This window comes from Hesperophylax consimilis, chromosome 20, assembly GCF_061612785.1.
Source record: "Hesperophylax consimilis isolate HC1 chromosome 20, BYU_Hcon_1.0, whole genome shotgun sequence".
NCBI lineage: Eukaryota > Metazoa > Arthropoda > Insecta > Trichoptera > Limnephilidae > Hesperophylax > Hesperophylax consimilis.
Genome location: NC_142855.1, coordinates 24,715,271 through 24,742,323, shown reverse-complemented (window position 1 = coordinate 24,742,323; position 27,053 = coordinate 24,715,271). Strand labels below are relative to the sequence as shown.

Genomic DNA, 27,053 nt, shown 5'->3' with positions numbered 1-27,053 from the left:
GTTGAACGACCCAGCAAAGAATTTAGATGAAAGTTCTCTAAATGACCTATGTAAAACAATTATTGAAGAGTCACTTAGCTAAATGCTGATGTGATGTAAAATTTTACTGTAACTGAAATGAATGTTCTGTTGTACAATATTTATATATATATTTTTTTACATCTTTGTATGTAAAAGTCCATTGAAAATTTAGCGAAGATAACGTTCACACATTAGGTAATGTTGTTTCCAGGCAAGGACTTTACTTCAAGGCGGAACAGATGGTATCGGTCGGTGGCAGTCGCGGTATGACCACCGCGACGAGGTGGTTCACCGGTGAAAAGATGAAACCCTTCCCTCGTGCTAACATCACTTCACCCAGAAGGTTCCTGAGAGTCGGGACTGCACCGGTAACTAACTTAACCCATTTTTTTTTAAATATTTTAATATTTTCTCCATTCAAGAGGTCTTGAGGATTTTTATTAATAAATAATTTCCGTCAGGGCCTATGTCATATTTGGGGACGCTGTGTGGAGGGTCTTTTGAGGAGAGAAAGGAGTTAACGTGGGTCTTGAATAGACTCATGCTGTAGGAAGGAAGAAACACAGAGAGCGACAAATCGTTGCAAAGCCGAGCTGTTGAACTCAAGAACAAGTCGTAGAAACGACCCGTTCTCGTATCGTACCGTTCTTTGTGAGTTTTAACATTATTATATTTCACAGGCAATGCCGTGGACATACGTCAAACTAGACGAGAACGGGAAACCGATTCTGGACGAGAAGGGAGAGCCAGTTTTCGAAGGATACTGTATCGACCTGATCGTCAAACTAGCGGAGGTAAATAACTCTTGTTCTCCCCTGCCTACGTTTTGCATCAAGCTCGTAGAATAAGGAAGTTGAGTCCATTTTTTAAATTTTTTTTTATCAATGTTCGCATTCAAACATAAATACGAGTATTTTTTTTTTTTTTAAAGTTTGTTTTCATAGTTAAATTAATTCTCAAAGTATGAATTTTATTAAGCCCGCTTAAACGTACGGAATCCGAGCGGTAAGAGGCGGGGTGTGGGTGTGACGTCATTCAAACTGTGAGAACCACGTCGCTTAAACATTTTGTATGGAAAAAAATTTAATTCTTCAATTAGGAATTCCAGTAATTTTTTTACCAATGTTAACCGTCTATTAGAATTGATGTTATAAAAAAAAAATGATTAAGATTTCATAGTTAAATTAATATTTTAAGTTAGAATATTTGCTTTTCCCGCCCGGTACGGTATTGCCGTCGCTATTTGTTGAAAGGCCCCGCGTCAATTCAGGACCGCCGCGCAGAAAAGTAAAGACCAAAAGTAAAATAACGGCTTACAGCCCAGTTCACTGTGAGACTTTTCTGGGCGGCGGCCTGAAGTGTATCACATGTAATGTGACATGTATAATAATAAAAACTTCTAAGCGATGCAATTATTAACATATTATTATAAAGCACTATACGAATATGTATCTTTAGAAATCCATTTCATATAATAATAACAACAAATACCTACATAATATTTGACAATAGATGGGAGCTATTTTTTTCTGTCTCTATCTCTATTATTAGTTTCTCCGGGGATGCAGCTGGTTTTCAGCAGCGCCTTATTATATGGTAAACAAAAGATGAAATATTTAAAAGCCATCACCACATTATAATATATATTATAATGAGTAAAGAATAATAAGAAAGTTGAGTGAAAAATATTTATATAAAAGGTATATAAAAATATACCTGGTAAATTTCAGATGGGTAGAATTCGCAATGATTATTATACTGTAAAAACGTATTATATTTATCGTCACGTACAAATGAACACAATTAATAATTTGATATACTTGGAAGCTTTAACTCAACGACCGGCTGTGATTTGACCCAAATAAACGTTTGGCCTATACACCTCTCTGATCTGAACCGACCATCTCTCATGTAATAGAAAGAGATGCACCATAGGTGATCCGTTGTACGTACAAGTCACGACACATGTGACGTCAGAATTCTTTCGACCAATCGTGGAGCGTATACAGTCTATTGCTATTGAATGCTTTTTCAAGAACGTTTAACTAATTCTTAGAATAATAATATAGAAATATATTTATATATTTAGAATCGATATTTTTTGATCTACATGAACATATTTTTTATAAGTCAAAATATTTTTCACTCAACTTCCTTATTGTAAGACAACCTTTACGCAATCAATTGAATACATTCGAGTTTGGAGAAACGGAATGCAGAAAGTGGTTCAGAATATCACGATTTATGGATAAAGATCTCATTTGCCGATTACGTCCCTTTTTATATCAACAAGTACATATGGAGTGCGGAATGTGCCTACATTAAAAATTATTCATTTCAATTCGACCGTTGTGGCCGTCGTTGGGCGTTTTATTTTCAATTATATATACGCCAATTATACGTTAAAACTCTACTAAACTACATTTTTGACAAAAAAAATAAATTTCAACATACACAAAATAACACTAACAGACCAGTTAGACAAGCGTACAAAGAAAACATAAAAACTCCGACAGTAAATTCAAGCTTTGGACAAAGACACTACCAATACCATGCTATAAAAGCTTTCAACAGCCTAAAAATTGAGGAAAATAAAAATAAATTCACACACAAAATTACAAAATGGATTAAAGAACAAAAAAGACAATATTACCAAAATTTCATAGCATAAAATAAAAATAAAACCTACACGTAACACACAAAACCAATATAAACACACATCACTCACAAACACACAAGAGTATATATTAAATGTATTATTTTATCTTATATTGTAGATTGTATTAAGATTATATTTTCATATTATAAAATGCAGGCCTCAGCACGGGCAAGCCACCCAGTGAGGCCAACATTACTGGAAAACTTTGAAATGTTAAAAAATATTGTACCAAATAAAAAAAAAATTAAAAAATTTCGTTGTAATTTCGACAGCGCAACCGTGCTTGTAAAATTCATACAAAATGCCAATCATTCCGCTATTGTTAGCTACACTCCCAGGCGTCCCTGTCCTTTACTAATTCTGCAGCCTTCGTCCAGCCTCAGCCCAGCCCCTCGAGTTGCTTTCTTCAACTTTGTCTAGGGTGGCCCACTGGACGTTTTCCCTTTGAAATTTCTGTCAGTATTTTGTGCAGAAATCGTACTTCATCACGTTCAAGTCATCGCATTATCGATTTTTCTACGACGAGCAGTAGAGTTATGACGATAGGCACCTCTAGGATCTAGATTTCTAGGATCAGGCAGATCTAGATCCCATGTTATAACTTCTACCAATCCTCTAAATATCTTTTCAGAAGATTGAACCTTTGACTTCGTCATTCTTTTTTATTATTAATTACCTTTAAAGACACACTGTATATCAGTTTTTTTTATTAATTCCTCCTCAATACAGAATTCTGCTCCGAGGTGGATTGTAGGTGATTGTGTTGGTGTTAATTCAGATTCCTCATCTTCATGTTTATAGACTTCATCTTCACATTAATTGATTTCCTTATCTTCATGTTTATAGTCCTCATATTCATTTTAGTTAATTTCCCTATCTTCATGTTCCTGGGCTACATCTTCATATTAGTTGATTTCCACATCTTCATGATTGTTGACTGAAGATTGTTGTGTTAACTTATTCAAATTTGATATTGTTTATACTTTTGGTTTAATGTGGAGTATTTTTAATTTCGTTTGGAAGAGGGTTATGTAATTTTTTTGCACGAATTTATGGTGTTTCTGGCCAAAAGATATATTTAATTTAATCTTAAGTAGATTTGAGATTTTTGTCCTTTTAGGGTAAGTGTTTGTCAGAAAGTTACGCATTCTTTCCTTTATGCTTCTAGAGAAAAAATTTTAGTATAGTTTTAAAACTCTAAAAGTATACTTATTTCTTTTTAATTCGTAAATCAGGAAAGAAAAACAAATAAGGAATTATCTCCAAACTTAACTATGTTTTCCAGGTCATGGATTTCGATTACGAAATTGTGAAAGCTATGCAATTTGGAAGGAAACTGAACAACGGGACGTGGGACGGTTTGATAGGAGACCTGGCCAAAGGCGTAAGTTCTTTTGCAAGAATTTATTATGTTCATACATTTTTGATACCTTTCGTTAGCCTCTCAGAAACTGGGCGTTCTGTACAGAGTCCACATATTTCGATCATCAACCTTACTCTCCTAACCTTGCACCGAACTATTTCCACATTTTTCACAGTTCAAGCTACATCACGGAGGAAGAAGCTTCGCAAATAAGAATTAATTAAAACCAGCTTATCGGGAAAGTGGTTTGACAGTGGATTAAAAAAACTGTTATCACGGTACCAAAAATGTATTGAGATTATGTAGAAAAATATTTATGAAATGTTCTCTTCAAAAAACACATTTTGAATTTTTTTAAACTTTTAATGCTTAAGGTTTTTGAATATTTTTACGAACAAGTCCCAACGACATTGTGAATTTTCTTGGAATTTTTGAATTCTCCCAGAAGGTATTTAAAATGTGCTACATATTACTTATTTTTGAAGTTGTCGTTAAAAGAAATACTATTTTTGAAACGAAATTAAATTACTTTTGAAATATTTGCATTTGAAAAAAAACATTGATCTTTCTAAAAAAATATTTTTTTTAATATCAAACTTGAAAATGTTAACAAAAAATTTACCAGGACATTTTGACGCGGAACGTCCATAATTTTAAAAAAAATCAATATTTATAAAAGATATTCCTTTCGTGTAGGTAATAATTAATAAAACTGTCACTTATACGCGTTTATACAATAAAAAATAAAAAAAAATTGACTTTCAACTGTCAATGAAAAAATGACACCAATTCGTAATCACGCACTTGGACAATTAAAAAAAAAAATTATCCATGTAATAATGTATATATATATATTATATGATAGAGGATGGTTGGAAAGTAGATGGCTATTAATCTGGTCATTCAACATGGCAAAAGCTATGCAAAGTTATTATTTTAAATGATTTAATCGTGAAATAACAAATTAATCAAACAAAATTGATTTGTGGACACTGAGATAAGAAACCGCAACCTCCGGATTGCAGAACCCCTCGACCATATAGGACGTCGTCTTCTCCTCAAAATGACCCTCCTCACAACATCCCCAAAGATGCTATAGGCCCTGAGAAAAAATATTTAATCAGAGCCTCCTGCGTAAACACAAACACAATCAACAAACACAAATGAACGTTATCGAACTATTACTAAATCAGGCCCTTTCTTGCTTCTGCTCTAGCTATTGTCGTAATGTCAATGGAAACTTCAAAGGATATCGATGTAGGCAAGTATTTAATTCAACTCTTCGATGTCATTGTCGTCTTTGTTTGTATGCCTTTTTTGTTCAGGATACCGACATAGCTGTGGCCGCCATCATTATGACGTCACAAAGGGAGGAGGTGGTTGACTTTGTCGCTCCATACTTCGACCAGACTGGACTATCAATTGGTGAATATCAAACATACTAATATCGTTTAAGCGTCTGTCTGTGTGTAATTGCAAGTAACAACTCTTTTTGCGAACTAACGTCCAGCTTGGACGATTATCTGGATTGGGTAGAACGCTGAGTCTGAGTGAGATCGCACTCAACTATATAAAATCTGATGTATCCCTGTCTCACAATGTAATTGTCATCAATAATAATAGCGCAAATTATTTGTTTACGTGAAAACGTTTCTAAAATGGCTCTCATTCTAAGGTCCCACCAGAGTATTTGAGCTTGTGGCCCAAGGGTTGTGGCGCAAATTCGTTACCTTGGTTGGACAGGGTTCTAACTTCGCTTTACCTTGTTCTGAGATATGAGGTGTCAAAGTTTGCGAAGGCTCAATATCATGAAGGTTGTGCATGTCCGCAAATTCGAATTTCTTGACAACTTGTACCCCAACCTGAATTTTACTGAAAAATGTTGTTCTATTGTAGTAATCAGGAAGCCAGTTCGTAAGACATCTCTGTTTAAGTTCATGACGGTCCTTCGCGTAGAAGTGTGGTTGAGCATTGTGGGGGCTCTTACCTTGACTGCTATTCTGCTCACTATATTGGACAAGTACTCTCCATACAGCTCCAGGAACAACAAGGACGCTTATCCATATCCGTGCAGGTAAAATCTCACAACTTCTCAATCACTCATTTCTATAGAATCGTAAATAGAATTGCTATTATGCGATACCTTTACATCCGAGAGTATGTGTACTTATTTATTAATCTTAAGAGGAAGCTACAAGTCAAAAATGTTTATATTTTTGGATAACCTTATATTGTAGGTAATATTATTAATAATAATAATAATTTTTATAAACTCACCGACCCAAACATAGCGTGCAAATTTCTTATCGACACCATACATAACCATTTGAAAAGTTCCACATCCAACACTAACGACAAACAGAGTAGTCGCGAAATTAAACTTAAGCCTTGGATAACAAATGGCATCCTACACTGTATTCACAAGCGTAATAAACTTCACAAATTTTGTAAAAACAACCCCAATAATCACGAATCTCTCCTATTTTACAAACGATATAGAAATGCTTGTAAAAAAATAATCTGCAGAGCTAGAGACGAATATAATAAGAAACAGATCAAGGAAGCTGCCAATGACAATAAACAAATCTGGAATATTGTCAAAGAGATCTGCTATACCAACAAAACTACCGCACCTATAAATAAAATAACCATTGCAGACCAAACACTAGATACAACAAATCATTCAAAAAAATCGCAAATCATTTCAATAAATTCTTCTCCACAGTCGGATCAGACTTAGCAAATAGTATTTTAGATAAAAACGGAAAGACAGAATATAACCTTGCAAATAATATATCGATTGAAAAACTTTGTTTTGATCCATTTAATCTCACTCCTACAACAGAACAAGAAATCACTGAAATTATTTCATCACTCAAAAACACACATTCAACTGGAATCGACAACATATCCACTAAATTGATCAAACACCTCAAACCAATCATCACTAAGCCCCTTGAACATGTAATAAATCTAAGCTTTCAAACTGGCCTCTTCCCAAATTCTTTAAAACACTCAACAATTATTCCTATCTATAAATCAGGGGACAAATCATCAGTGAATAATTATAGACCAATATCCTTGCTGAGTCCGATATCAAAAATAATTGAAAAAACGGTAAAACGAAGGCTATACAAATTTATTGAAGACAATAACATTCTTTCAGGAAATCAATATGGCTTCCGCAAAGGTCGTAGTGCCGCAGATGCAATTGCAAATTTTACAAAAGTAGTCTCTGATAACCTTGATAAAGGCCGCAAGCCCCTTGCTGTTTTCTTGGATCTAGCCAAAGCCTTTGATACTGTCTCTCACCGTATACTTTTGAAGAAACTCCTTCAGGTAGGAATAAAAGGTACTCTCCTTAAATGGTTTGAGAACTATTTAACAAATAGATCGCAATCGTCTCTTATAAATTCTGCTAAAGAATATAAAAGTACAAGTTTACCAATCACGTACGGTGTGCCTCAAGGCAGTGTATTAGGCCCACTTCTCTTTCCAATATATATAAACACTTTATGTAACTTGGCAATTGATGGAACTATAATTTCTTTTGCTGATGATACGGTAATCATCTTTGAATCTGATAATTGGAACTCAACTATGGAAAAAGCAAATAAGGGCCTAAATAAAGTAAAACATTGGTTAGACGACAACCTTCTGACTCTTAATATTGACAAAACAAAATACTAACTTTTCTCCATACGCAAAGTCACTACTCCTCAAAACTGTCCTAATCTTATCATTCACTCATGCCCACAAAACCATATTACCCCTACGCCTCTCCTCAATAATTGCTCATGCACCAACCTAAAAAAATCCGACCAAATTAAATATCTAGGGGTTGTTATAGATGATAAACTACGTTGGGAGGATCATGTCAATCTCACAACAAAAAGACTCCGCAAATTGTGCTATATATTTCGCTCTCTCAGATCAATCCTGAACCTTCAAACAATGAGATGCATATATTTTGCGCTTTTCCAATCAATAGCTTCATACGGTATCGTGGGATGGGGAGGCTGTGCAGCTTCAATTATTAATCCCATGATCTTAATTCAAAAACTGCTACTAAGGATTATATTAAAATGTCACCCATCTCACCCTTCAGACCCACTTTTTAAAAAATTCGCAATCCTAGACACTAGACAATTATTCGTGAAGACAATTCTTATACACATAAGGAAAAATGATTTAACACTCAAAACTCAACACAATATTTGCACCCGCTACTCATCACACCAAAAATGTAAAATTCCTCCAACAAAAAGAGCCTTCGCCCAGCGAAAGTTCTCTTATATAGCGCCTAAAATGTTCAACTTACTGAGTATTGATATTGAGACATCGAAAACTGATGATCTTTATGCCATTAGTGTACAGAACTGGTTATTTGCTCAAGGAAGGAAATATTATAAAGAATACCTTACAACTTAATAGTGTTCTTATTTTTCGAGTAAAAATTTTATCTCTAAATTAACTTTCAACAAAAACTTTATATTACGCTGATGCGATTATTTTTATTTTTATTTCTATTATCCCTAGCATTATCTATTATTTTTATTTGTATCCTACCTTATTTTTATTTTTAGCTTTACGTTTACAAGATTCACCTACTCCAATTCTTTTCCTGTATGTGATCATGTACATAATATTATATAGTCAGTATTGGTTATTTATGAAGGGAAAGAACTATTTTTAAGAATACCTGACATCATTAAATAAGTTCATTTGCTTTATTATTCTATTTTTCATTTCAATTCTGTTTAAAATTTCTTTTTAAAATAATTATTTAATTTTTCTTTATTTTCATCGCTTTCTTATTTTCAGTTAAACCTATTTAACCTATACCTATTTTACAACTGAATGAATCATGTATTACATTTATATAATTATACACAAATTTCGACTACCATAATACGGACATGTGTCTAGTGTGGTAGTCGAAAAGCATGTAAAAAACCTGTATCCAAATATATTTTTATGAATAAAGAAAAAAAAAAAAAATATATATATATATATATATATATATATATAGGTCCCACAACATTTATTGCGTCCGTGCGTAAATCCGTCTTTGGGCGTCCAGCACTTCTAGTTCTTTTTTTTATTGTTTTTGTGAATATTGCACTATGTTTTACTCACGATAATCGCTAATATCATATTTTTTTAATATTCATAATAATGCAGGTTTTGATGTTTATTACACTCTCATACATTTCTAGCGTCACGTACATACTCACGTCCGGGTGTATATTTTTTGTATATTGAAGGTTCCTTTTAATATAGGTTTCACGTCCGTTCACTCTAATTTAATTGTTACGTCTGCCGTATATTGCTGACTATTCTAATAAAGGTTTCACGTCCATACTGAATAATATATTCTTGCGTCCGAGTGTATATTATTTGTTTGTTACATGGCGTTTTGAAGTTCGATTTAATTTTTACGTCTTCCGTATATACGGCCCTTAAGACTCTTGGATTTGTTTTGAGAGTTTCAAAAGGTAAATTTAGGCCGTTGTTATGCCCCTTATATTATTAAACCCCTTAGGATTACATGACTTATTCTGATATGGGAGATATATTTCACCTTAAAAATAATTAATATAAATATTGTTTATTTTAATTCTTTTATATATCGAGACAAATAGACATCTATAATTTTTGCAATCTTTTCTTTATTTTGAATATCTACTTATGTGAGACTTCTTATCATTTTTACCAATGTATCTTATTTTATTAAACGCTTTTGTTGTAACATTTTTTTTTTCATTCTATTTTGTTTTCTCTATTGTTTTAATTTTGAAGAATTTATAATAACTGCGATACTCAACTATTAAACTAGAATGTAAACGTCTATTAGGTGTAATAAATAAATTAACAAATAAATAAACAGCACAAAATATTTCTTACTTTTCTAGTGAAGTTTTCACGTTTATAGTGAATTAATTAATTAATTACAGCATCTGTGGTTGAGAGATAAGACTCTCGACTCGCAATCCGAAGCCCGTAATCTGACGGTCAAACCCGGCGTGCGCAAATAAATTTTTATTTGTTTGTGTTATTTCACAATTAATACATTAAACATAATGTAAAGTGTGTTTGCAGCACGTTCCAGAGTGAAATATACTCTCAGTATCGCCCTGGTGTGTGACCACCATTCCGAATGGAAACGTTATTTCCAAGCTTTTGCCGTGTTTGGTGACCAGATATAAATAGCCAGGTACTTTTCTACATTTCTCTTCCTCATCTTCTTCCCCTCCCCAATACCTTCACCCTAGTACTCAGATTGGGGATGCCACAGTCTCGCTGTTCTAGACGGGAGCGGTTGGGACTCTTGTGCGGTATATAACAAATATATGTATATATATTTATGTTTTATTTTTTTGACATCCAGTAACACACCAGACCTGACAACAAACTGTCTATTGATAGTGAGAACTTTTTATGAATATCTTGTTGCACCTTGTATACAAACGTACCTACTGGGCGCAGGCGTGCGACAATTTTTTTTACAACGATATCCTTAGTAAAAATGTATCATTTCATAACGCGCCAGTTCGCTCCATTGCAGAGGGCGGTCGGACATTTTTAGGTCGGGATATCAATTTACCGTCCACTGTAAACCATCTTACAAAAATGTCCACCCGCGCAAGGCGCTTTTTAGTTCTGAGTGCTAAGTGGCAACGTTGTAAATGAACTGAATGTTGCCAAATCTGGGGTTTTGCTTCACCAAGGACTCAAACAATACATAAAAATGTACAAATTCGCCAACGGCCATGGGGACGCAATACTATCGACGAAATGCGTGGACGCAGCACGGCCGTCGTTATGTATACAAAATAATATCTACTCGTGATTGGTCACGAGGATACAATACCATCGACGCAGAACTTCTGTCGTTACGTATTCAATATAATAATATCTGTTTTTATATTTAACTTAATTAGTTTAACCTCAAATTGCAATATTTTAATTAATGAGTTAAACTTATTAATACCATTAAGTTCAAAATAAAAATATTTTTTTTATTTTTATTTCTTAACATCTTTAGTGTTACAATATTTACAACATAATATTAAATAATATTTAAATCACTTTTCTGATAAGTAAGATGCTTGTGCTTAGGAGAGGACAACAATATATTTTTACATATTTATATTGCAAATATTATTACAAAAACTATTAATAACCTTACAAGAAAATACAATAAAAGTAATAAAAACAGGTTAGTCATAAATAATACCAAGGAATGATAAGCAGAAACATAATATGTGGAGTTTATTAAGCAGAATTGATTTGAAAGTACCTACACGGCACATACGCTCATGTAATCTACTAAAATAAAAATGCTTGTCTTAGAAGAATATGTTCAACATAATGTATAACAACATTCTCTCTGATTCTATCTTCGATGTAACCAAAATAAATATAAAAACTATATTAAAAATGTATTAAACGTGTACCAAACTGCATAAAATGTTATTATATTATGTTATGACATATATTATGTAGTATTACGTTATAATAATCTTCTGTTTTAATAATCTCCTGTTATAATAATCTCCAGTTAAAATAATCTCATGTTATAATAATCTCCCTCTTGAATAACGTTATATTTTTTACAAAATGAAACAATACTATGTTTTAAACCACTTTATATTTATTTTATACAATATTTGGGTCCAATCCAATCCAAACCGGTCGACGAAATATAAATAAAAATAAAGTGGTTTAAAACAAAGTATTTGTTTCATTTTGTATAATGTCAAGCCACTAAGTGTTTGCTTTCTTCGATAAATTTAATATTTTTTAGTTCTTGTAAGTATAGTTTTTAAATTTGTACATACATAATAGAATAGAATATTGCGGAAATCTGCAATTGGTTTCTCAGTTAGGTAAATTACACGTGTATAAATGAACCACATTGTAAACTGTTGATTTCCCTGAAATAAAATAAATAAATAAATAATTTAAAACAATAAGAAAATTTATTGGGTGGTATTAGAGAATTTTAAATTGTTTTTTTTTTGTAACTGTCATAATTTTCCTCAGATATATCCAGGAGTAATTTATTGAATAATTAAATAATGGTGTTTTGCTGTTGTAGTTCGAACTAGTGGTACGGTTAGTCCTCCAATATAAATAATTATTTAGCTTAAAATTAATTATGGAATATAATTTTTATCAAATAAATCTTTATGTAATTGAAGTTCTTAATGTACGAGTATTTTTGTCATAAATTTTTGTGAGAAGGGGAACCGGGAAACCTTGGAAAACATTTATTGTTGGATAGTTATATGGCTTTTTTAAATATGATTTTTATTAATATTTTTTGAATTGTCACAAGTGGACGTAGGTATGATTTATACGCACCCCCCCCCCCCCCCGCAAACCACGATTTCATATTGTAGTAGTGTGGAATGTGCAAGTGCAAAATAAATACCTTTAAGTATTTTTAATGATACAGTATTTCTAAGTCTAAAAAACATAAAGATGAGTTTTCTCATTCTGTCTACTGTGGAGTTTATTTGACTTTTCCATTTGATGTTATTATCGAAAATTATTCCAAGATGTTCACAGCCTAAGCACCCTGATCAAGTTTCTGAAAGAATCGCTTGGGTACCTACTGGATTATAAGGGTATAACGAGCTATGATTTCGATACATGCGATTATATTAATTGGCTCATTATTTAGATTCACTAATTGACAAACAGTTTGCGTTACATATTGGTATTTCGTTAACATTGATATCAGTAAATTTTTCTTTAGCATAGACTACAATTCCACTACTTTTATTTTTGTGATAATTTGTGACATATTGTTTGTAGTTTGGAATACTTGGTATATTTTTATGTATTGCATGCGAGTGTGCCTCGGATAGTATTAAAAATCTGGTTGTGGACATAATGTTAAATACATAGGTATACCAGAAGTTCGTCCATGTTTCAAATTATAATCCTTATGTTTAAGTGCAAGATTGTTAGTAGATTTATTATATTGTTCTAGATTTTAGTGCATTCGCTGTATGTTTCACATACGTATTCTTCTATATTTTGATTTTTTGTTGATTTCATTTAAGTTAAAGTTTTCATTGCATTTATGAAGGTGTGATAAAATATATAATTATAATTCTATGAATATATTAATAATAATCCTCACAATTTGTGTTACGATATTCTTGCTAGATTTCAATTCATATCTTGAGGTTTTTATTTTATTCTATAAGATTTATTTTATATTCAGATAATATTCGGGAACTTATAAATTGTTTGTTTAATTGACAACAATATTTAATTTAAAATAAAACAATAACTTTGTAAACACCACTTTTATTTTTTATACTTTGTGCCGACCGGGTTTCGCTCCCAAAAAAAACGCTTTTTCTTTTAAAAAAAACACAACGGACGCAATACTACCAACGTAATGCGTAAACGCATCACGATCGTCGTTATGCATTAAAAACTACGCAGGATGCTTCTTAGTTCTTAGTGTCAAGCGGCATCGTTGTAAATTAACCCAACGTTGCCAAATCTGATGATTTACTCAACCAAACGCTCAAATAATTTATAAATAACTTAATTTGCCACATTATACAATAAAATCATAACCGAAAATGGGTTCGTAAGTAGGAGGTTTTGATCTTTAAAGCAGTTTTCATAGGCCTTATACATTGTTTTTTCCGGGCTTATAAAATGACTTATCTTAAAAATACTCGATTATTTCAAAGGCCAAGATGTATTCTACTCGCAGTATTTAATTAAAGCATCTGAAACATTTCTAGGCGACCAAATTTTCAAAACAAAAACACTTAATTTTTCATTACTACGTATGGCATCGCCTTAATGTGCGACTATTCAGCAAGTCTAGGATAAATATTTATTTTTTGGATATTCAATTATATTACAGTTACATTATTTACAATTTGAGGAATGACTCATTAATTTATTCCAAAAAATAAATGTTAATATTTCTTTATTATTATCACTTCGTCAACTACTACATTATTCCAGGGAGTTCACGCTGAAAGAGTCTTTGTGGTTCGCGCTGACGTCATTCACGCCACAGGGAGGTGGAGAAGCACCAAAAGCTCTCAGCAGCCGAGCGCTGGTGGCTGCCTACTGGCTATTTGTCGTTCTCATGCTGGCCACCTTCACGGCTAACCTTGCAGCCTTCCTTACAGTAGAAAGGATGCAGGTAATCCAGCTTAACAGCGTATCCTTATGTATTAATCTAGTTACAAGCGCACTTGAAGTGAAATGACACTACGCTATTCAAATGCTATGTATATATTTCCGACTTTATGTCCGGGTTAAATCTTTCCCACAGGAAAAACTAAACCCTTCCACACAATTTTCCAGAAATTATCATCTAGTCCAAGGGTGCCAAACCCCAGGCCCGCGGGCCACAATGTGGCCCGCGAACGAATTATAAGTGGCCCGCGTGAACCATTTTCAAAAAACCCGCCAATTTGAAAAATTGTCGCGGGCCCGCGGTAAAACAAACAATGCAGCTCGCGCGCGGTCACCAGTGTTGCCAGCGAAGGCGATTTATCGCTATTTAGGCTACTCAGAACGAGAATCAGCGACGAAAAAGTCTAACCTGTTGAACTTACCTTTTAATCAAAAATACACCGGTTTTTGATATAATATTTTTTGCCTCCGAAATGGAATCTTGTAGCCACCCCCCCCCCCCCCCCCCCCATGGAATTCGAAAAATTGTTGTGGGGAATCATAAATGATGTTTTTGGGTTCAGTAAAACCCCCCCCCCCCCCCATGGATTTCAAATATTTTGTGGGGAGCACTCATTTTGAATATTTTTTTTGTGGGGAATTATGTTTTATAGAAATTCTCTAACGAACCCCCCCCCCCCCTATGGAAATAGGAATCGTCAGGTATTCAGTGGCCCGCCAGTGATTCAAAATCGTCAATTTCGCCCAACTGTTAAAAAGGTTGGGCATCCTTGATCTAGTCAATCCACATTATGCAAGTGCATTATATAATCATAATAAATACAAAACAATACAAGAACAACAAGTCAACTCATCAGAGATCAAATGGGAAAATAATTCACCGACTGCAGATATTTTCATATCAGAGGGTTCGGCTCGGTAGAACTCCTAACTGGACCTATAAATCCCACTGATCCCTCAAATGTTTTTAAAATGACTGATTTTTGCATTTTTATGCATAAATTCTTTGACAGATCTAATACGCCTAAATTATGAATGAGAGAGCTAGGTATAATGTCAGTAGGTAGCTGAAATAACAAATGGTAATATTTTAAAATAATTATAAGCAATAATTAGTCACCTGAAATATCATTACAAATTGAAAATATCTCCCTAGTAAAAATAAATCCCGCCAACGGAAATTGAAGCCGTGCCTTCTGATGTTCGGTCAGGTGATCTGTAACAACTGAGCTACGCTATGCATAAAACCTTGTCTTATAAACATTGGTTTATCATTAAAAAGGTAATAAATTAAATCAAAAATATTTCACAAACAAATGAAGATATAATATGTCTCGACGCCATCTAGTGAGAAATTTAGCACTAACAAAGCCTTTCCTACAAAAATAAAGTTAAAGGTTGTTTACAGGTGGAAAAAATATAATAAGTAATAATTGTTGATTGAGGTACATAATTAATTATTTGGCGGGTTGGAAATAAGCCGACATATGACTTTTGTGTGTACTAGAGTGCTAATATTACAAAAAATTGCATATTGATGTTTTGTAACTGAAACTTCTACTTTTTTTTTCGAAAATTCTTTTTTTTGTTTGAAGATTTTCGGCTAATCTGCGCGGCTAAACTGAAATTTCCTGAAAATATTCATACCAAAAATCGAATTTTAGAAAAAAAAAAATCGTTATGGCTCTAAATATCATCAATAGTGTCGAATTTTTAAAACGTAGCACTCTATCCGGCTCAAAAGTCACGAGCCGCCACTTTTTGTGACTAAAGTCGTCAATAAGGGGATTGGATGGTTTGTAAACCATGCTTCAGTACATTAACCAGAGGTGGCAGTCATTGCCTTGCCGAAGAATGTGCAATATGATACTGCTGACGTGACGGTTCATCGCTAATACAAGTGTGTTAATTCGACAGACGCCAGTGTCATCTCTGGAGCAATTGGCGCGGCAGTCAAGGATCAACTACACGGTGGTCGAGGGAGGCATGGCGCACAGATATTTCATGAACATGAAAAACGCAGAGGACACCCTGTACCGGTGAGTAACAATAACAGTTTCCACTACACTTGTCCCAGGGAGAGGTCAAATGCACGTCATCGACGATCGACAAACAAGACCTGCCACTCGTAACCCCAAATTAGCATGGCCGTTTATTAAAACTTGCACACACTTGACACTTCTCTCACTCTTCCAAACTAAAGTATGCCAAATTATATTTGGTAAATAAACATAGATGTATTTCAAGGAACTTGCATTATTGTAGGGTGTGGAAGGAGATAACGCTGAACGCCAGCTCGGATGAGGTACAGTACCAGGTATGGGATTACCCCGTCAGGGAACAGTACGGACACATCCTGCTGGCAATCAATAGCTCCAGCCCACTGCCTTCCACCGAGGAGGGTTTCCGCAAGGTGGACGAGCGCCTCGAGGCTGACTTCGCCTTCATACACGACTCTTCAGAAATCAAGTGAGTGCTTGCTTGCTGCATATTGGTTCCACCGCCCTGGAAATCATCTGTTGGATAACCAACATCTCTGCCATAGGTCACCATAAGTGGAAGCTCCGGTCGGTGACTTAAAAGGGATACCTGAAATCATGGGGTGAAGTTTTTCCAGGTCTTGGCAGCTGATGCGTTTGTTCACGTACTGCGTGGCAGGCCAGATCGAGAGGCAGGTTGAGGAAGACCTTTTGACCTATCCAGTCTGACTCTATCGGCCTTGCACTATATAGGGAGGGATGGAAAACGGTGGAAAATCCTACCCACTTAGAGTAGGTTGTGAAATTTTGTGTTGTATGGGGAAATGTAGATTTATTTCTAATGTAAAGGAAATACAAAGTCTAAATGCAGAGGAAAGTTTTTGAAATACGAAGTCTCAACATTTTGTTGACTTTGTTTATTACTTCATAATTGTGTTGGATATCCGGTCTTACTAAGGGCGGGTTGTATCGGAGAATTTGAACAATTCAACAAATTTCAACATTCATTTTTGGGCTCTGTGAAAGTCCTATTCAAGTTCTGTTATTATATCATTGTAGGCTAGTTGCTTGAGAGAATTGAAATAATAACAGAACCTGAAAAAATCTTTCACAGAACTTGAAAATCAACTTTGAAATTTGAAGAATTGTTCAAATTCTCCGAAACAACCCGTCCTAACAAACGCGATGAATTTAAAAAAATTTTAAACGACCGTGTAAGTGAAAACCTTACTAATTTAAACGTAAAATAGTTCACGGGAAGATATATACACATTGCTTATCCAGTCAAAGAGAGTAGTTTATCTGCCGTATAAATATGAAATAATAATAATTTCCCATCAAATTTGAGGATTTTTTTAAGGTATTTTAAATGTTCTATATATTTTTTATACCTATTTTAATACTAATTTGGAAACTACATACTGTAATTACCTTTTGGACTTTTGTAATTGAAATGTCCACTAATATTTATAAATTGCAATATTTTAATTTCAACATGAAAAGAATTAAGAAAAAACTTATCATAAATATTTTAAATCAAACGTTGAAAAATTTCACAGAATTAAATTTCCAAATAACAGTCCATTTATATAAGAAATTTTGCAATTTGCTATCACTTTACTTTTTATCTCGTCCTTACAGTTAAAAAGTATAATAATGATTTCCAGAGAATTATATAAAAAACAGATATTTTGGATCCATTTGGTCATTTTGTGTATTTTCGTATACATTAATAAGTCATTTCTAGATAAGTACGTACAACATAATTTTGTATAACTTTACTTACTTATAATATTTTTATTTCTATTTTCTTTAAAATATCATTTAAACAATCAGTTTAATCTTTACTTTATTTCTAATATGGTTTCTATAGTAATATTAATTTTTTGTTTTACTATAACCTGTCGTTTTCCCTTATGTTTTATTATTTGTTCACAAAAATACATTTATTATTCTTTAATAAATCATGTACGACTACCATACCACGGGAATGAGCCTAGTATGGTAGTTTAGAAAATCACCAAAATTGTAATCTTTTAAAATATATAAAATGCATTTTTTTTAAATTGAAAAATTAATTTTCATCACTATCATGGAAGTTTTATGGAAGTAAAAGTTAATTAAAAAATTGAAAAGGTCAAAATAACTTCGCTTTTTCCGATGGCGTAAAACTATATTCACATGACATTATCAATGGATAAAACTGACGAAAAATAACATATATTGTATTACTAATATAATAATGGTCATTAGAATCGAAATTGTTAACAAAAACATAATTTTAATAAAAAATGACAAACCAAAACTCGTTTGCTGGGAAACTCACTTTTATGGGGCGCACGCGTTAAAGTACCGTGTAAGTATTGCGCATAAATCTGAAAATTTAATGTTGCGATACATTATTAAAAGTGTACTTTCTTTCCACAATGTGTAATAGGTGATTTTTTATTAGTAAGACCGTTATGCTTCAGGTATCATGTGAAGAAGAACTGCAACCTGACTGTCGTGGGCGAGGTGTTCGGGGAGAGACCCTTCGCCGTGGCCGTGCAGCAAGGCTCCAGGATCCAGGAAGAACTTTCCCGAGCCATCCTCCAGCTGCAGAAGGACAGATTCCTGGACTCGCTCATTGCCCGCTACTGGAACACCAGCTGTGAGGACAATGATAACTCGGAGCAAGGGCGGATCCAGCTTTGGCGCCAGGGGGGGGTCACGTAGTCGTGGTCAAGTTTTTTTTTTTTTTTTTAAAGAAAGACAAACATTCCCGGGTTACGAATAACCCAACAATAACTCCTACCACCACCACAGAAAGCCGAAAATGCTTGCTTGTGTTGTGATGGAGGACTTAGGTCCGGTCAGTTACAGTTACAAGAAGTTATAATTTAATTTTGATAATAATATATACAAGTAAAAAGTAGGTATTGTTGGATATGGTAACACTAGGTATATCATTAAGATTGTCTTTTGCTCCGCAAGCCCGGGCGGCGTAGGCTCGTGTAATGTCAATTGTCAACCAATTCAGTACAGATTACAATTATTAATCGTGTTCTTATTTCACCACAATATAACATGGTGTCAGGTGTGTCTTCAACATAGTATTGTGTGTAGGAATCTTGCAACTTTTTGAATTTCCTTTTCCTCGTTGTAGTTATTCGCCATCATATATAAAAGAAATGATTGCTTAAAACGTTTCCACTCGCCAACCATATCCGTAGCATTCTGCATTTGCAGAATTTGACTCGACATTATTATTGTAACACTTTGCTTGTCACGACAAAATAGACAAATAATAACAGCTTGTTGACCGTTATTTCTTTGCTTCCTGGTAAAGAATTTGAATCGTTCCACTGTAATATTCACTGTAGGTATGAAGTGTCTATCCAGTCTATCGAAGAGTAGAATAAAAAGGGTAATTAACTAGCCGAAAGTTATTTAAAAAAGAACGTTTTCAACACGAATGTCACAAAAATGGCATGAAATTGTACGGAGTTCTGTTCATAACATCTGTCAAAACACCGCCATCTTTAGCAAAAAGCATAAATATACCAAACCACCTACTCATGCAAAAAGTCAAATCAAAGGTTAAGTGGTTAAGTTCGCAGAGAACAAACAATAAATCTAGTGAACGTTAAACGTCAAATTCAAAAATTCGCCGGATATCAAAGTGTTGCCGTATAAAAAAAAATAATCAGTGTGGAATTTTACAAAATTAAGGGAACATAATCGGAGACGGAACATTTTCATGTAAATCATTCAAAATCCTTCATTAAAAATAATACTATGCATTTCTAAAAAAAATTACTAACGTTTTCGTAATCTAAGTAAAAAAATCTATCCACACTTTTAGCCTTCATTTTTATTGATTCTGAAGAATTTGTTACAAATATTAAAAAATGTGTCCACCGCCGAAGTTATTAATTCATCATCTAGAAAAATAAAATCTGGTACTTACCGCTAAGTCCGCTAACTTTATAGTTATACACGGGTTATAAAGTTTTAAAATCGTTGAACGTAAAATATATTAATTGTAAGGTATTGTTTTATTAATCTAAAATATAAATAACTTGCATCCCTCGTGCGGCATAATTTTATTTTTTTTAAATTCAATTATAATTTCGCCGAAATAAATTAAAATGTTAGCCTTGGGCAAAACCTCGATGAACGAGGTTGTGTCTCGCCTTAAGAATTGCTTTAGGAAGTATAGGAAGGCTGGTAATTCGCGCGGGCGCGTTAGACCTGTCCAGACCTGTCAAAAAACTTCCGAAAGAATAAGTTCTGTAACTTACTAAAATTACGTTAAGTGACTTTTGGTGTCGTTTACATTGGGAATTTGGCCAAACTCGCCTTCAAGAGCGATTTACAGGAAAAAAACTTACGAGTCTAACCCCAGCCTTAGAACATTAACAAATAACATTTGAGTTTAAACACACATACACTGGCATAATGAAGAAACTGATTAGATTACTTACCATTTCTTGTAATGAATTGAATTTGCAGCAACAATTTTTAAGAACACTATTACTTATATTGGAACTTATTTTTTTTAACTTAGTAAACAAATAAAAGTAAACACTTTATTAATAAAGTTTAGTCGTTCCGATTGAGGTTAGGTTTTGCTAGACGCTAGACGTTAGTCGAAACAAAGCGCGCGCAAGCGTCACACGTGGTTACACGAAATGTGTCATAATAATATGAAAGGTGGCGGCCGAAGCGCGCGCCGGTGGCGGTGCGCGGTGACGCGGTAACATTCGAATTTTCGATGCGTTCGTTCCCGAATAATGCTTTTGCCGTCAAAAAAAGTATTATATTAAATTAATTAAATATTGAAAGTACTTAAATAAAATTTATATTGTGACAAAAAATATATAAAAACATTATGTTTAACAATTTTAATTAGTGGTCCACCTAGGTCCTGGATGGGCCCAGGACCTAGGTAGTCATGACCCCCCCCTGGGCTGGGGCCCAGGGGGGGGGTCATGACCACCGTGACCCCCCCCCTGGATCCGCCACTGACTCGGAGGGCATCACCCTTGATAGTCTTGGTGGGTTGAATTTTGTCCTAATAAATATTAAGTTTTGTTCTGGTCCCATCGTTTTGGCAAGACATCTTCAAGGTGTTTAGCACAGTCAAATCGATAACTTTACAATGACGGATCGATAGGCGTAACTACCGATGATTTTATTTCGATCCACGAAGCCCTTGTCAATACGGTATTGACAAAATCCATCAACTATGGTCAGTTTGCCATATTCGCGAGCAAACTAAAGTTAACCAGAAAAATATTAATTATTCCCAGTGACGAGAGACGTTTTCGAGTAAAAAAAACCATCACCCCAATTTTCTTAAACGTTCCAGGTGGCGTATTCATCGCCACACTGTTCGGACTCGTCCTTGCTCTCATCACGCTCGTATGGGAGATATTCTACTACAAGAGAAAGGAGAAGATTCAGCGGGTTACCAAGAAGATAGCTGTTGCGACACCGAAGGGCCTGATGCAGGCTTTCAAGGGCCAGGGAACTGAGGGCAAGAAGCAGCCCAAGGAATCCGTGAAGACCATCACCTTCGGGGATAACTTCAAAGCTGTGAAGACCAAGAATAAGAACAAAGTCAGCTTCATAAATGTAGAACCAAAGTTGCAATGGAACCCATAAATATGGAATTCGAGTCAACATTTATTTTATTTATCCATAGAAATAATAATTCACGGTGTAACTTTGTAATAATATAGTTTTAAGCACTTGCGAACGGTTGACAAAAATTATCTTATCATCAAATATCCCACTTTTTTTAAATGGGTTGTTAAGGGACGTACTTGAATTACTTTAACAAGTGTCTTCTGACATTATTTGAAGTAAAAAATGTAAATAAAAATTGTGAATTGAATTGAAAAAATGTTTTTTTTGTGTTCAAAAGTTTTTAATTTTTTTTTTTTCAAAAACATTTTTTTTTAAATCTTCCACATGTGGACAATGGTCACTCGGTCGAGTAACCGCTCAACCCCTCACATAAACCTTAGCTGTCCAATTCCTACTGATTTTCTATGTTGTTATGTATATAATTTTTTTCATCACACATCACAAGTGCGCCCTTGTCTTTACAGTCTAAAGGTAGGGAGCTATGTCGCCACCCAGTTGGGCAGCGTTGCGAGTCACATATTTTAGCACTAAGTTATATTTTATTCATGCAAATAATAAAAATAGCATAAAAAAATATTTTTTCTCGTATTTTAATTCCGTATAAACTAAAGTGATGTTTTTTAGATATTGCGATCTTTGCTCTTTGAAAGATAACCGATGTACATTAGACTCCTTGGGCCTGCTCCCAATCGTCTGGAGCCAGTGAGACTATGGCATCCCCTATTGGGGTATGTTGTGATGCTGAAGGTACTGGGGAAGGGAAGAAGATAGGTAAGAGAAAGATAACCGATGTACATTAGACTCCTTGGGCCTGCTCCCAATCGTCTGGAGCCAGTGAGACTATGGCATCCTCTATTGGGGTATGTTGTGATGCTGAAGGTACTGGGGAAGGGAAGAAGATAGGAGGTGTTAAGATCTGGTCACCATCCACGGCTAAAGCCATTAGAAGCAACGTTTCAATTCTGAATGGTGATCTCACATCGGGGCGATGCTAAGAGTATATTCCACTCTAGAACGTGCCGCCTGTAAACCTTATATTATTTTAAATGATTAATTTATGAAATAATACAAATCAATCAAATAAAATTTGCTTGCTGGATATGGACCCTCGACCACCGGATTCCGACAACCACGAGGCCGTTTATTACAATGATACACGTGTCCCTAAAAAAAAAAAAAAAATGAAGGTTGGAACGTTGTAGCATGCAGTTATTAGATATTTATATATAATTTTTTATCTCGTAATTAATTTATTATATGTATAATAAAATTAATTAAAAATTTTGGAACGATAGTAAAATTAATTAAAAATTTTGGAACGATAATAAAATCTATATACAAATATAAAACAATTTATTTTTTAGGCAAGAAAATTGCTATCAAAGTTCGTACCCAAGTCTTGCATTCTGGAATCATTAACAGTTTACCACTGTTTCTAAATTAATAAATTTAATCTATTATGATTCGAAAATTTATCTTTTTCTTCTTCAAATAACACTAAAAATCGATGTCCAATTACTAATGATTTTCCATATTTTTGGTTGGAAAAAAACAACTAATTTTTCTAATAAAAAAATTAAAAATCAAATACTTAGAGATTTGCGTGTAACGGGAAATTCCCATAAATGATTGGCTTGTATTGTAATATGTAAGGAATATGAATTCAAAAATTTATTTAAAACAAATGATTATATTAACATTTTTTGTACATTGATATAGTTTATTCTAATTATATAAATAGAAAAAAAATAATGAAGTCTAAATATAAATCAAATAACCCTATGTGACGGACCCCATCCATTGGCGCAAGCGCGACACTAAACACATCACTGCACCTCGGCCCAGAATCCTTTACATCCAGCTACAGTGACGACGGGATTTGCATGGCAACAATAACATAAGAAATCTGCGTTTTAAAACTTCTCGGGTAGGACATACCCGACCTCAGTCACGTTGGGTTAATTTTACACGCATTTTCGATCCACAAATCATACCGACGTTGCTCGAAATAAAAGCATTATTACGAATCGAGTAACTTCCGAGTAGTAGCAAGAATTACGCAGATAACCAGGATGATTAATGTCGCCCCATGTTACGGTTTCTAATACTTTAAATTAATCAAATACCATTTACGTATTTCTCAAAATGTTTAACCCATTACCTCCATGATTTATTTTTTATTTTTATAAACTTGAATCATCATTATAACCCGATAGTATAAACTTAAAGGAGAGCCCAAAATCAGTTTTAGAATTTTCCGCCCGCCCACCCTCTCACCGGAGCGTCTAGAAAATTGATGCCTAAACGCAACGCTTGGAGGTAACCCCCTAAGCAAAATTTACGTCAAGTATAGGTAAAATGCAGTAAACTGTATGATTTATATTGATAATTTAAAATAAATAATTGCCATTGTTTATAATTCAATGAAAATACAATTTATTAATGGAAAATACACAAAATAACAAAAAATTCAATACTAGAAAAAACCTTCTAGAATGAGGAAAACTAACCAAATCTAACCAAATTATTATCTGAGTGATACCGTTCGAAGCAGTCAAAATGAAGGGCGCGGTTGCAGGCCCGGCATCGATAGACTGCTGGATTTTTTTTACATAGAGCACAACGGATTCGAGATTCGCCACGATATGTCAAATGAAATTCTTTCATTCGACGCACACCTTTCCCATCTTCCTTCACACGAGAATCTCCGAATTTGGCATTGACCTGATTTGGAAAAGACAATAAAAGAGTACGGGTAACCTCCACACGGAATGCCTTCTGGGAAGGTTTTCTCTATCGCCTAGTCATCTGGTTTCCCATATCATGCTCGTACTTCCTAAAGAAGCATAGCAACTTCCATCCATTTAAAAGAGTGCTGTTCAGGCAAGATGCAAATAAAGGCCAATACCACTTCTTTGACCGAATGTTGACCCGATAATTTTGTATACCATTATCATATCATGAGGTCTACCCCACTCATTCCCAAATTATAATTTCGTGTTGGGACGCTGGGCAACCGATTTTTTTTGCATGCTTCCTTCAAAACTTTGCCTTTTTTGTCTTTCTTCAATTTCTGCCAACTCTGCACTTGACTTACTGGCTCCATTCGATCATAGTTCGTGGCCACTGTTACTTCACGGTTGTCTTAACCAACGGCATACGAGGATTTGGCTTTCTACGTCTACCACCGCATCAAATTTACCTGCTAGGTAAATGTTCGCTTTGCGAAAGGGAAATATAGAAGAAAATGTTACCTTTAGGCAATTACTTTCCTGTCTTCAACTTGCCTGAAGCTTCAAGGTTAGGGAAGCGAACTGGCTTACATATGTAAGTACAACAGTACCGCACATTCTCTTATCCTTCAGGATACACATCAAATGGTGAGATGTGAAGAAATTGTCCATAAATAACTCTATATATTCCATCATAGACAGTACGAAGGATAATCTTTGACCTAATACGGGGTCATATGTATCAGATGCTCAGGAATATGGCATTGCTTCGAAACAGGTAGCCTTCGGAGGAAGCAAGACACCAAATCTCGTAGCTAACTTTGATTGGCTTATTCTTAATGTACATCTTGCAATAATGTCGACCGAAATATGGCACCATTTGCTCGTCGATGGAAAGTTTGTGTGCAAAAACATCAAATACAAATAAATATGGAACGTTAGTCATTATCATACCTTAACCATTCTGTCGGTTATATCTAGATTGTTGTTATCGCAAAAATGTATATAGCGCTTTATAAGCTCGAAATGTGGACGTTGGTTCCTTTTTTGATGACGCTTACACCCAAGGTCGGGTCAGACGAATAATAATCTGTGGTAGATGGCAATGTATTGTAGCCGGTCAACACAGAAACCAAGAAAACGCTTCAATTCGTATATATCTTACTGGAATTCGGTATTGGTTTTAAATCGAGCGTATTTGATCATCCTCTCAAGAATAAACTGAATCAATTCGTCATCAAAGAATAATGAAAACACTTGAAAAGCATTATAAGACTTCAGCTTTTCGTACATATCTTTATGCACCACATTCAGCGGTTCAGGAACGCAACAGTTTACTGTAGTTTTCATTTTTTGGCTGGTGGTGCATTTGAAATAGATATTCACAAGGTATTACGACTCGCACCAGAGGATGTCGAAGGCTGATTCCAGTCAAGTCGTGATATGCCATCAAATCATCGTCAATCAGCTCTTCGTCCGTCTGTTCATCAACATTCTCTGTTTAAAAATATCCGAAAACTGCAGACTAACTATTATTTTTAATAAAAATCACCCATAAAAACACATCAAAGCCGTATTATTTGAAGGCAAGCTAACCAAAAACATATGAAAACACTGTCCCAGCTAACCTCCAAACGTTGCGCGCAGGCATCACCTGATTTCAGTGACATCCAGCGGTCATCTTATGCATATAATACTATGTTGAAACAGTGTTGTCGACTATTTCATCTTTTGATAACAATATGTGATTCACACATGTTTTATTTGTTTCCGTTTTAATTTTTTTTTTTTTTGAAAATGGGTCTATTTTCAGGGCTTTAGTAAAAAAAATAATAAAAATAGAATAATTAATAAAATTTATTAAATTATGTTAATTATTGAAAGCTAACATACCAATCTGTAAATGCTGCATAACAACTTGGTGGGATTTAGCTTTATTCACAGTGAAAAAAATCATACTTTTCATCTATTTTTTTGATGCCTATAGACATCGTCATGGAGGTAATGGGTTAAGTGGAGATACAATATCAGATATAAGTTATTTTAAAACAGTTACTGTGGAGATGCAATACAAGAAACTAAATCATGAAATATGTAAAAGTTTCAAAATAACACAAAAATAAGGTAAATACTAGTTTTTTAAAGAAGACATCTTAAAAAGTGAATTAGCAGACAAAGCATTACAACAATAAAATATATCCGCTGTTTTGTATGTATGTGAAATAATAAAAAAATTATCTCTACATGGATATACATGTTACAGATAGCTTTGCTAAAACTTATAAGAAAAAAATATCTAGTTCATTGTTTTTTAGCCAAGATTTGGTGTAATTTAAAATTAATTTAAAATTTAAAAGATTGACGATTTGTGTCCCTTTTAAAGGTTGTACATAAAGAATTATACATTTTTGATAATAGTTGATAATAAACGTCACAAGAAGTCACACAACTCGTGGTCCCAGGGAGCAATAAGGCAA

General features: G+C 34.1%; 1 protein-coding gene across 1 annotated transcript; it reads left to right on the top strand.

Annotated features, from left to right (window-relative positions):
• Positions 1 to 278: 278 nt before the first annotated feature.
• Positions 279 to 21,859, top strand: LOC149414411 (ionotropic receptor coreceptor Ir8a-like). The gene is made up of 11 exons (XM_089644165.1): positions 279 to 389; positions 702 to 815; positions 3,966 to 4,064; positions 5,369 to 5,468; positions 5,940 to 6,117; positions 14,052 to 14,235; positions 16,149 to 16,270; positions 16,497 to 16,700; positions 18,682 to 18,891; positions 21,212 to 21,249; positions 21,564 to 21,859. Exons 1-11 carry the CDS (start codon positions 288 to 290, stop codon positions 21,857 to 21,859), a joined length of 1,647 nt encoding a protein of 548 aa, XP_089500291.1. The 5' UTR covers positions 279 to 287.
• Positions 21,860 to 27,053: the final 5,194 nt, after the last annotated feature.

Excerpts from the sequence above, each read along its gene's own strand:
- LOC149414411 (XM_089644165.1), top strand. The coding sequence starts at position 288 with ATGACCACCGCGACGAGGTGGTTCACCGGTGAAAAGATGAAACCCTTC. Across the intron at positions 14,236-16,148 it reads TTACAGTAGAAAGGATGCAG|ACGCCAGTGTCATCTCTGGA; the intron begins GTAATCCAGCTT and ends TTAATTCGACAG. Across the intron at positions 21,250-21,563 it reads CATCACCCTTGATAGTCTTG|GTGGCGTATTCATCGCCACA; the intron begins GTGGGTTGAATT and ends TAAACGTTCCAG.